This window comes from Hyposmocoma kahamanoa, unplaced genomic scaffold, assembly GCF_003589595.1.
Source record: "Hyposmocoma kahamanoa isolate Upper Pololo Valley unplaced genomic scaffold, ASM358959v1 102, whole genome shotgun sequence".
In the NCBI taxonomy this organism is placed as follows: domain Eukaryota; kingdom Metazoa; phylum Arthropoda; class Insecta; order Lepidoptera; family Cosmopterigidae; genus Hyposmocoma; species Hyposmocoma kahamanoa.
Window position 1 is genome coordinate 10,581,262 of NW_020653337.1, and position 13,370 is coordinate 10,594,631.

At 34.7% G+C, this 13,370-nt stretch overlaps 1 protein-coding gene across 5 annotated transcripts in view; it reads right to left on the bottom strand.

Moving 5' to 3' along the window:
* The window catches only part of LOC113234090 (protein ultraspiracle homolog), a 61,562-nt gene that overhangs the window by 33,449 nt on the left and 14,743 nt on the right, over positions 1-13,370 (bottom strand). For all 5 annotated transcript variants that reach the window (XM_026469372.1, XM_026469365.1, XM_026469340.1 and 2 more), the window contains one exon: positions 10,742-10,946. In XM_026469372.1, the coding sequence (XP_026325157.1) occupies positions 10,742-10,946 (205 nt within the window). The remainder of the gene's footprint in view (positions 1-10,741; positions 10,947-13,370) is intronic.

Sequence of the window (13,370 nt, forward strand, 5' to 3'; positions counted from 1 at the left end):
TCAAATCTTCATTTATTTTAAAGGTCAATAACATGAAGCAAATAATACAAATCCAAAAACTACGAAATTTACAATTTGCAAAATGTGAAGAAACCAAACCAAATACTGAATAAACTCTGAATTTTGGAATTGAGAAAACACCATTTGAAAATTTTATAAAAATACGGAATGATACCAATATATAAATACAATATTTTCGTTTATAAGTGGATGCTAAAGTATTATGTATAAATAAAAACAATCACATTATTCGTAATAAGATCCATTCAGTTTTTTTTTTAATCGTGTTTCAATTCAATCCCGCAATTTTGACGACAGTATTGGTCTCATGTACGATGTTAAAACTAGCTGTATCTTAATATTATTGTTTCCGTATGTATTTCCGAGGTCCCATATTATTATTTTTATTATTTTCCTACTTCAACCCACGACTACCCAAGGATGAGTTAACTCAATTCTTTGCGGTCTTGGGCTCTCACATTCTCGTTGTATGTCGTAGGTTTTCCAGAAATAAAAAATACTCCCTCATGTGACGCAATAGATCGTAATCTACCCTGTACCGTGTGCTGTGACAATGTGCTTATAAATAAGCCAAATAACATTTTTTTGTGAATCTATTCTAACAGACACGCTATCCACATCAGTCTATAACAATCCCTTGTAGAGCAAAGGCGTCTTCAGAAGCATTTACAATGTAATGTATTTGATAATTTTATTTCTTCTTTCATCTAACTCATTTTGCAGCTTGGATGGTACAAATAAAGTATGACATCATAAATCGTTTTTGTAACACATAATCTCAGAACAAATGTAACTATAATAGAATTCAACGAATTACGATTCTATAGCCCTTCTATCTATTTTCATGTTAATTAAAAGCATTTCAAATTCGACACTTGTCTGATACCGCACTGGCAATTTTAAAGAACTTTCAGACTCATACTTATAGCTAAATATCTATCTAAATATCTATGTTGAATGGCCAAAAATCACAACTCGTAGATTGCCCCATTGAAATCGTTTAAAAAAACGACTATCAAAGTAAAATGTACACGATTGTGAATTCGAAAATATGTAAATACATGAAAAGTCGTACGTTAGGACTACATTAACGATATGAAGTCTCAAGGTGAGATTAAAATGTGTCTTACATACGTTTACCCCTGCCGCAAGTAAGCGACCACACGCGATAGAATTTAAAATCGTTTCTGTAATGTATTAACTTTAGGATGTCGGTAGCAGTCGGTACTGAATCGACAATGGGTGAGAATTGAAACGTTCATATATTCGTATCTCGGATTTATATAAATCGACGGATTCCTAAAATACACACATCCACAATCTTAAAAACACCTAATTCACAAGGAAGATGTCTTTAAAAATCTAAGGCGTATTTGATACGTAAAGCTGACAAATGGTATACCTCTTCAATGTCGTCACGTGCTTATTTGAACCAATGAAAAGCTTGATACATAATTACAACAAAATTTTGGGCATTCTGAATGCAGCTGCGTAATAAACGAATAACTAAGTAAAAAATTATCTATTTTGTTTTGGGCTACTCTTTGTGAAAAGGAGCGAATTGTCAGCAAATTGTGAGTGAAATCATTAAGCATTTAAATATGCCTAGTGGACCAAATCGATGCCTTACTTTCTCAAACTCGTATCTTACAAATAATTGAAGAATTATTCAGGAGATGGCAAAACTTTCTACTTATTTCAAATGTCTTATCAAGGGTGTTAATTTGGATGCACTACTTTAAGAATAGGTAAAAGCCAGTATGTAAATAAGAAGAAAATGTGAGAGAATATGTGAATGTGCAATCAGCCTGCAAAATTGGTATATACAATCCTTTTTTTGCATTTCAGTAACTTTGCGTCATAAGCATAAGATACGAGTTTGAGAAAGTAAGGCGACGTTATATCTATTTGTTGTATAGATAAGGAAAAAATAAAAAAGTTTCATAAAGTATATAGATTATAGAATCTATATACTTCATAAACCCTACACATGGGCATGAGTGTATTATAAGGAGAAACGTACTTAAAAACTAAGGAAGTAGAATAGAGCATGAAGGGATTTTATAAAATAACTTAAGGTACATATTAGCGATGAGAATTGAAATAGCGGTAATAATAAAAACTGAATCGAAATAAACATAAATTTTCGAAAATGTTGTACTGTCAATCGTGATTATGGGACCTGTAAAGGGTGCAAACGTTGGATTGTTTGAAAAAACAAATACACGAAAAAATAGTTTCATTTCCAATTTGTACATTCATTGTCTTAACTACCCATCAACTGTGTATTCAGATTTTTCGTTCATATATTGTGTTTTGGAATTTCATTGGTAGTTTCAGTCCTTGGTAAGTTGAAACCATCCTCGCACCTCACACCTCGCGCTCTTCGCCTTATCCGCCCACGCGCAATACGATACAATTTAACCCGTTATGAAAATCAACAATGTGCAAAATCTTTAGTTTTGCGCATATTATAATACAATTTATGTAAGACGTCGACACCGAGGATTTCAAATCGATTACTACTATAGGCACTTGATAGGGAGATCCCGGCTTTGATTCTCAGTAGGATAAATTTTGGAAATGAACTTTTCTACATCGGGTCTATACTGGATATGTGGATAAAAATGGTGTTGTTCTTTAGCATATTATAAAAACATTTGAACATATCAACAAATTATTCTGAACGCTCTTTTAAAATTATATACTATGTAGGAGTTCAAAAACAGCTTTAATTAGATAGTTAAACTAAACAAAACATCAGACGCGCTGTCTCTGTATCATTACTGTGGGATGTAGAAGCATGTACATAACTACAAAAATGTATTACTTTACACTGTCTCGCAGTCTAGACTTTAAACATAACTGCTAACATGAAACTCTAGATCGATATACATACAACGACGTACGTAAACTTTCTTTAACGAAAATTTGTGTTCAATTTACGTGACTGTACCAGACGTGACATTTTGATTTATTAGCCGGTTTTTATATTTTAACAAGCCTTTGCAATTTTAAAGCCGTTTAATTTCAAAGGGAAATATTGTAAAATAACGTTTCTCAAGCGAATAAAGATAAAAATGGCATTATCATTAAACCTGAATTAAAAGCTGGTTTTATGGCACTTTTCATTGACTGCAGCGTCTGCCATTTTGAATTTCATGTAATATCGGTACATATGTGACTCGCGAGATGGTGACGTGGGCAATGTATTGATTCTATCCATTTTACTATTGTGGTTGAAGATATATAAGGTTTTGCAACAACTTGAGTTTATATCAAGATGGTATGATACTTATACATATACATTTCGTAGCAGTAGAGCTCCTTGTGAAAGAGTTCGTCCAAGAAAGTACTGCCACCTTACCTATTTCTGCCAAACAGTAATGTGAGAGTTACTACGTTCCGGTTTTGAAGGGTAAGGCTGTAGGTGAAATTGCAGGCCCATGAGACCTGTTAACTTATGTCTCAGGGTGACGGGCGCAGTGGCAGTGCCCCTGAGATCTTTGCGAACTAAAGCTCTATGGCACTGCAACTGCTACGGACAGGCGTGTCGCTTACCACCAGGCGCACGACCTGCTCGTCGCGTCACGTGGTATCATGAAAAAAATCAGTTACTCTAAAATTACAAATATAGATCTTATCTTTCAGGCTCAGCGGGGTCCTAGAGTCCCTAGGGAAAACCCCTTAGTATAATAAAAATATATACATCCGTTTACATCACGCCCTTTTCCCATTGAGGTAAGAAGAGACCATAGCCTTCAATTTGCTACACATCTGTCGTGTCATCGTCACGCATCAATGCTTTCATACACGCTCATCGGTTAAGCGTACTCTTTCTTTCTTTTGAATGGCCTCGATTTGGGAAGTAAGCTCGCCTTGGCCATTACCAACTTGCCCGCTCACATTCGCGTTAAAAATCTGCTTCGTCAATCTTCTTTCATTCATCGTCTCTATACATATGTTCCTAAACTTAGCTAAGATGATAAATTTATGACATGGATCTAGTTCAGCTGTTATGTTTCTTAAGATATTTACCTGTGGATCACGCTTGGAATCGCGAAATATGTTCGCGCGGTTTTCGCCATAATCTAAAATGTTCTATTATCGATGGTCATTATGGTTTTAAAAACAATATTTTAGCTTTTCAAGAACGGGCGGGAAAGTTTTAAGTTGAAAAATTCATGCAAAACGCTATACGCCACACTGCCTAGAATTGGTAAATCGTAAAGGTGTCGTAATCACACACATCTTTAACGGTCAATAATTATTTTATATGTTGGGATGTGTTAACCTCATCCACCCTATTCGTCCGACATAGGCCCTTCAGTTTTTTTACTTGTTGCGACCTTTACAAAATTCTTTGAATGGGAACGACTTTGATAACGAAGAACGAGAGATAAAACGACACTTGGAGCCGTATTTTAAAGGCCAGGAATTTTCCTGAAAGGGTATAACTATAATTCTAAAATTATCCGAAAGATGGCAAAAGATTTGAATAATTGGCTAATACGTTATAGATTAAAGATATTTATTTTTTTAATGCTTCGTCATTTACACACTTTCATACCGCACGGACTGTTTTTACCAACTCACAACTTTGGTCGGAGAAGGCGTGAAGTCTTCAAGATTTATTGAAACAATGTGACCATTTTGGTCCGGCACATTTAGCAGCGACACAAATTCGCGTTTGTATCGCAGCACTAGCGATTTATATCGATGCAGACGCTTATGTTGAATCATTAAAAACGTGTATCGCGATTGAATCGCTGCTTAAGCCGCGCGTGTGTGTAAAAAAAAGTAGACGATTACCGAATCGCTGCAGACGGGCTGCTTAAGTAGCCGTGTGAGAATCTATACCACCTCAAATGGCTTTGGTTGATTCCGTATAACAGTGAAAGTGTTAAATCAATCCCTTATACTTAGTTATACATACTTATACTTACTTAGAATACGTATATGATATATATTTTCCAAATGGCTTTAATTTCGCTTGCAAACCATCAATTCCGAAATAAAGCCAGTGTCCCTGCCGTTCGGCCCAAGCAAAATGAACCGTATTAATACGGGAAAATTTTGAAATTCGAGCTGAGGTAGTGTCGACTCTTAAAGGAGACACGTGTATTGGACGTATATGATGGCGATGTGTCATAGAAATGATCATCTTTATCCTTTACTCATCTTTAATATCCCCGTCAGGCCAATATATCACAACAATGGGTCAAAAGATCCTTGAAGTCTATAGACGCAATGAAAGAATAAATGAATAAACCAACAATTCAATATAGATTATAAGCGGAAGAAAAATAAAAATGTGTGGAGAGAAACCTGTTTAAAGTGTTAATCGATTACTCAATAATTTACATAGACTGACATGATAGTACTTTATTCATCACTTTATGGATCACTTTGTTGCTTTAGTGAATGAAAATTAGATATTGAAAACCGCACGAGTTGAAACCTGAGAACGTAAAGGGTTATAGTTTTAACTCTTTTATTAAAAAAACCGACCTCAAAAGTTTGTGGAATCACATTTATTTGCCAAGTTTTATTGAAATCGATTAACGCAAAATTCAATAAACCGAAGTCACCTCTTATTAATATTTTTTTTAAATTTGACCATTACTGAAAAACCCACTTTCCAACAGTAAAACGATCATTGAAATCGGTTCACAATATATATAAATAAAGAAAACATTCCAATTTACGCTACATTTACGCTTTGTGAAATTAAAAATAAGGTATTTAATTAATAACTATTGTAACTATAGTGAAAAAATAGGGTGGTTTGCATCAATATTAGACATAACTGGTTGAAGACTGTACCACCTCAGGCAACCGTGACCATGGGACCTGTAAAGGGCCCAAAAAGTCGGTTTGTTTGAAAAAACAAATATACGCGATTTAAATCCGGAAAAATAGTTTAATTTCCTATGTGTAACAATCGCAAAAACCTAAGAACTCGATAATCTCCTCCTTTTTGGAAGTCGGTTAAAAAGTGTATTTACTTGTTACTAGGATTGGAGAATTCTTTATGGTTACCGAATTCGTACGTCACATATTTTTTTGACGATTATCTACGGCACGAGAGCCGCATTGGTACAAATGTCATCTCACAAACATCAACAAATACACGAAAACCCTAACATAATAATCTCAGTACAGAGTACTAAAAAAACCGATCTCAAAAGTACGTGGAATTGCATATAATTACCAAGTTTTATTGAAATCGGTTACCGGAAAGTGAGCAAACCCGCATTCATCCCCTAGTTCGCCACTATACGGGACTTGACACAGGACATAATAAAAGTCGGTTGTCATTACTCAAAGTATATTGAGAGAAAACTCCTTGAATTGGAGAATAGCAAAATAATTGCTAAACAACATTGACTTACAATTATATGGGCGTCGGGTCCGCGCTAAAAAGTGTCCGCACTTGTAATCGTATACAGAGCGCCAAACTCCGCTTTAGTCTTCATTTGTTCGACTGACAGCGCGATACTGCGATGACATTACAATTTAAATTTCGAATAGGTTGACTTGGGACATTTTTTTCGTGGTTTTTGTATTAGACCCGTCGTCCAGTTATTTGTAAGTCAATGCTAAACAACTATTAAAATAATTGCTCTTTATAATAAAATTTAGGCGCTATTTATAAAAATGAGGTGGAGATTTTCTTCAAAATTAAATGGGACCACTATGGAGGTACCCTCTTTCCAACAAAAAATAATCATGAAAATCGGTTTACAAATACCGGAGTTATCGCGTAACATACATACAAAAAAAAAATGCAGTCGAATTGAGAACCTCCTCCTTTTTTTGAAGTCGGTTAAAAATAGAACCGGCAGTGTAAGCAATTGATCGCAATCAAATAACAATAATCGATTGTCTTTATTTGTCACTGTACGTAATTAATGTGACAACAAAACATTTACATATATATATTTGTATCTCAAACACATTATCCCATTCAAGATAGCTAATATTTACGAGTGTTCGCCCGCTTCGCACATGGGATATAGATGGGCAAAAAACGAGACAAAAACTTCTTCCGCGACGGAAATATTAAACTTATGAACGACGACGCCATATTGGAATAATGAGGGATCAATACTGAATATCAGAAAGTTCTAGGCGGCAACAACATAATGTATGACATCGATACGCTAAGTAGAAGAGTAGAATATTGAATAAGTAATTTATAAATAACACTTATGACGGTCTCGTTAAGTACAGACAAGTCTTAAATCGGCTAGAGTGAATTTACTGTCTTTTCAGTGCATTAAGACAAAAGAAACTAAATAGGGAGGCTACAATGGATAGAAATACAAACAATACCCTTTCCAATTCTTAAATTTCTATCCTAAGGTTACCTGAAACAGATTGCCGCATAGCAATAAGGCCACGTTGTACATTAACTTATTCTGTGATACTTACATTACTGTTCTGTGTTGTTATTGTAATTTTTAATATGCAATAAAGAATACATCAATCATTTACAATACATAAATCTCTTCTTTGAGTATACAAGACTACAAGAATGCATAAACGTCCAATGTTATCCAAGGGTTCTCCAATAATTGTAAACACTATACTTCTACATTAGCACATACAAGTGATGTAAGACTTATTATTTCATAATTTTCCAACTTCTTATCTTGTAGATATTCAAGTTTTGAAACACAACATTAAAGAACTTTCCATTATAAATGTTGGCCAATTCAAAAAGGTTTTTATTTTATTTTTTTAGGTAAAAGATGTCGTAACGACCCCTTTAAAATATACATTAAATGTTTATTTTAAGTGCGCAACTTTTGGAGGGTTCAGTTTATGGTACCTTACATCGAAAAATTTAAGTGGTAATAAAGAGAAATCACACTGAAGAGGCTTTTCACAGGCTGAAAAGGAAACTTTTTACGACTTTTGTGTATGTAAAACCATGCCAGGCTCTTCAAAAACTTATTATAATAAAATACATATTACATATACATATATTAGACAATTTGATCCCAAAGTAAGTAACTAAAGCACTTGTGTTATGGAAATCGAAAACAACGACGGTACCACAAACACCCAGACCCGAGACAATATTGAAAAATTTGTTCTATATTCACCCGGCCGGGAATCGAACCCGGGACGTCAGTGATGGCGACACCATGAAAACCAGTGTACTAGCCACTCGACCACAGAGGTCATCAAAATTATAAAATGCTCTTTGTTTACTCTTTTATTAATATTTTTAATGAATTTTTGTTGACTGGTTTTGTTCCCAAGCTTCAACCTTTTTGAAAGTTATTTTTTATGCATTGTTTAAGAATTAGTAGGATATATTTGAGTTGAACTAAAAGCTTTAAAAAAGTTATAGTTAAATTTGTTCAAATAACGCATACATAATAATAATAACAACGCACACCCCGCACTAGGGAAACCGTGTGTTGCGGGTGCTATGGACACACACATAGACAACCACAAATTACACCCAAACTCACGAAATAAATTTAGGCCATACAAATATTTCTCTTGGCCTGCGAATCGAACCTGGGACCTCTGCATGGCAGGCAGCAGCAGTAACGATTACATTCGAAATTGTACGTTTGGTTTTAGTGATGTTGCAATGGCAATAATTTTATGTGTAAACAATCACGACATCTTAAATCGTTTTTAAGGCCATCAGCAAAGCTTGGTTGAACATGTTTTTGGTCACAGATTGTCACAAATTGAATATTTTATAATAAACAAAAAATCGATAAAACAACGACCCAATCTCAAGCACAAACAGAAAAATCGCTCACTGCAGGCTAGATTATAGTTACAGACTACCTTTATACCAAAAATTTCGATTATCGCGAATTATTTTTGTTTTAAGAGTGTTGTTACGACATCCTCCACCTAAAAAAAATATTGTTTTGGACTACTTCAAATGGGTCACCATAATATGTATACCTACCCAGTAATATAGTGATCGTCACAGAACTAGTAAGTAACACAGGGTAAACGTTAGGTGTTAAAAGATTCATAAATAAACGTACAAGGCTCGAATAGATATCGATTTAATGATCAAAAGCCTTTTTAGAGTTTTGTACTGTACAATGGCACGGCGACGATTCGTCGTTCAAACGATTTTCGTGGAAAAAACATTGGGTATTTGTTCAGTTAACGTTTCGATTATTAATTACTAAACAACACCTATAGGTATGCAGTATCTACACCTATAGGTACGTAGTAGATTAGACACACAATATTTACAAATATTTTATGACGCGTGTAAATATATATATATAGTATAATTCAGTGATTGTGTAGAATACCTCGCATTCCAATACCGGGGTCCTATATATATTTATTTAACTATTATACACATTGCCTAGACATTGTATACACAGTATAGATATTGTATAGAATGTAGCTGGCTGTAGATTTGGCAAAGTGAAATGAAAGACAAAACAATGAAATCAGTCATTTATAACTGCTTCTGTGTCCGAACGGTTACCATGCTGAATTTCCACGCAAACATTCCGGAGTCGATTTCTGGACCAGGAGAAATATTCGTATGGCCTACATTTATTTATCTCATGAGTTTGGATGTAATTTGTGTTTGTCTATGTGTGTCCGTGGCACCCGTGATACAGGGTTTCTCTAGTGTGGGGCTATGAGTTATAACACGTTTTTGGGAGTAAAATACTGACTTGCACACTAAATTATCCCATATTAGAACGGAATTTCTACACGAGTCAAGCGAGCAGTCGGCGAGTGATAGAACCGAATCTGTTTGCGGTTGTTAGACCCTTGACCTTGTAGGTTTAGGTTAGGTTATTATAAGAAAAAGAAGCACGAGGCAAGCGAGCGTAGTGAGCATGCCGCGGCAGCGGCCGGCAAATGCCATAACAGAATTAAAAAAAAAGTAATGTTTTGAAAAGTTTAATGAATTTAATTTTTGTAGTAAGTCAAAATTATCGGATTTACTTTCAGATGGTCACTTAACACAACAGTTTATTAATAGATTAAATAGATTCTAAGTTTGAGTTGTGTAGTGTGCTTCGCGTATTTAATGTATAAGAACTTTCGGTGTTACCCTCGAATATTTTCTTTTAAGGCATAGGGTTCTTAAACAATTGCATAATTTGTAATTTAATTACCAATTCTTATAATTACGTCCAATTCTTATAATCTTATTTTCTTATAATTGCGTACTTATTCTTACGAGATGAACTTTTGTGACACTTGCGACGTGCATAAACTATTCATCTTAACACACAAGCGCTTCTTATTATCACAATTACATTGTGCACCTTTACAAAATCTCAGGTTATTGCCTAGGGCACGTTCGGTATTATAGAAAATACCTAGATCAAGTTTGTAATAGAGTTTATTTCATACATTGACAGATTGTTTTAGGCATTGCATAGAATACCGTATTACATACATGGCCGGTAATATTTGGTGTGGTATACACAATTCAGTCCGTTCTCTCAGAATCACCTAACGTGTTTGTTCAAAAACATCTTTTACATACAGACACGCTGATTCAAACTGATTTATGTTTTTCCCCGTTCTTTGCGTTGCATTATCACTTTTGTTATTAACTAATTAAATAAGATATGAGAACCTAAGTAACTGTCAAGTACGCATAACGCTTGGTTGCAACGTAGTTCTAAAAATCGATAAGTACGAGTGCGATTTTCTAGAAGTTTCATTACGATTCAAGTTTTTTTTTAATTACCTGTAAACACCGTAGTGTTTCCCAGAAGCTCTGTCGCCGCATATGGAGCAGAGGTGTTTCGAGCCACTGAGTGGGTGATTGGGGGGGTACTGGCGGATGGAGGAGGGCGAGGTGGCGTCGTCGCGCAGCCCGTCCAGCATCGCCGTATCCGGCTTCATCTCCGGCGGGGACATCGGCGACATAAAGCCCCCCTCCAGGTTCAACCCTGCAAGTAAATATGTAACTTTATATTTACAGTTCAACTTCTACAGACAGGAGGCGAACGAGTACATATTTACGTTGTCCTACACTCATGGACTCATATTTAGAGGAACGCTAAAAAAGGTTGAAATATAATAACAATATTAATTTGAACCACTAGCCGAATATACCAGAAAGTTAAATTTTTAAAAATAATGACTTCAATCGTCCTTCGATATCGACTACATTGCGCGCATATGTATGTCTGGTATCCATCGAGTATAACCAGAAATAGATACGAAATAAGGGCCATCCATCCCTGGCAACTCATCAGGCAAATGGGCCTTATATCACTTTTAAATATCAACTCTCGTCTGCGTTGAAATCACAAATTAAAAAGCTGAAATAGTACAGCTCCAACAACTGACGGTGTATACGTCTCCGTATATTCCAAAATTATTCTGTATTTATTATATTCAATAGACAATATTTCTAACAATGGGAGGCTATTCCATTCCGTGGCATGAGAAAAACAGAAAAGTCAAAAAAAAGGAATCACATTTCATTGGTAATTAAATATGTAATTTTTAAATATTCCTTCCATTATAGCAAAGCTCAAGTTAAACTGGTCGTTTGAAGTGAAACAATTGATGACACCCGTAAATTCTTTCGAATTTGGGCTGGCCAATCAGAGATCAATTGTCACCGTAATGATTTGCCAGAATAGTTTTCAAACAAATTAAATGACATTTCGTCTCTATTTCTGTGTATCTCGATGCTCGTATCCAACACAAGACACAATGTACGCGCAAACCTTGAACGCCCCGCTGAACGCACTACCGTTGCGAATTTGTGGCTTAAGCGTTCTGGTATATGTGGCCAGTGATTCATTATGAACGTTGTTATCACCATTCAATCTTTTTTAGCGTTCCTCTAGAAATATCCATGATCATAGATAGTATGAATATGAAATCCAGCTTAGTATGAATGGGTAACGTCAATAAAGAACAATGGCAAACTCCCATATAAATTTTTGTTGACATAATTTGTATGCGTGTTTATGAACAAGGATTTACTATTCTGAGAAGTTCCAGACTTCTTCAGAATTAAAGATATTCCAGTTTGAAGGTTTATTAATATTATTACTGTATCAAAATAAAATGCAGAATCCGTAAACAGAGTTAATAGAAGCTGAATGATGCCGCGGGTTTGTGACGTGACGAAAGTTCAGAGGAAATTATTTTTTATATTGGTATGGTCAAAAGGCATGAAGTTAAGCCGTAACAAAAACAACACATACCACAGACTATTGCGCTGGTAACTCGGAGAAAAATTATTTGTTTGTGGAACGTGCCATTTATCTCTGATTTCGGGAACTTTTTTATTTTTAATCTTTTTTTCGTGTGGCATTTTGGAAAAGAAATTATCTACTTTTTTTGTAATAAAGTAGTTAATCACTTATTAGCTTATTACAAATCGCTGAATCAGTGCATTTGATGTTACGAGCTAAATGTGGACCATATCCATACGTAGGCACTGAAATGATTTTTTTGGAGGCTAGATGTCGCTCAACGTTAAGAAACTAAGAAACTGACAGTTGTAGACATCAATCCAGTTACTTACCAATTAGTCATTGTAGTTACTTTTAAATATAATTTCATTTCGAAAGTGAGTATAGGCCGCTATTATACTTTGGAAGACCTAATGAATTTATTTTACTTAAACTTGTAATTAAGACATTTGAATACGCCAACGAATTCTTTTAACTATGATTTTCATTTTGTTCTTTAATTATTTTTTGTGTAACGAGTCTACCTAATAAACTAGTACTTCATATGCTCCACAGGCGTTATGCGAGAATATTTTGAGAAACAATAAATTCATTTCTGATCATTTATAGTATTTTTTTTCTTATTCATTCCGGAAACTTATAGTGCGCCACACGTAGCAGGCGGACACAACAGATTTTTGTAATTTTCTCTCCCGTGTTTCGCTATTACATATATAAAATATGTAATAGTACAGTAGCAACGCATAATGTACGCTCATTAAACGTATTCCATAATCGTCATATATGTTAAAGTAGTGAAACAAGAAGTAGTATTTTTATACGAGCTCGGTACGGCTAAAACCATTTATATTCTGGAGAGATTACGAACACGTGCCAACCTGTGGACGTCAAATAAGCAAACAAATTTTTACTATTCACTACCAAAAAAATAATTTAAATGGCATTATTGCGAAGAACAGGTGTTAAGTTACAAAGTATGAAACACCTGCTAGTGAAAATATTTATTAAAAGGATCCGCATAATCTTATAAAATTTTAAATTGACTTAATTAATGCGTACATGTGTTAATGACAGTAACCCAAAATAATTTCTATAGTATGATTTTATTACTAATCATAGCGATTCATGTAAATAGATCCTGTTTTTACGTAGGTTGTT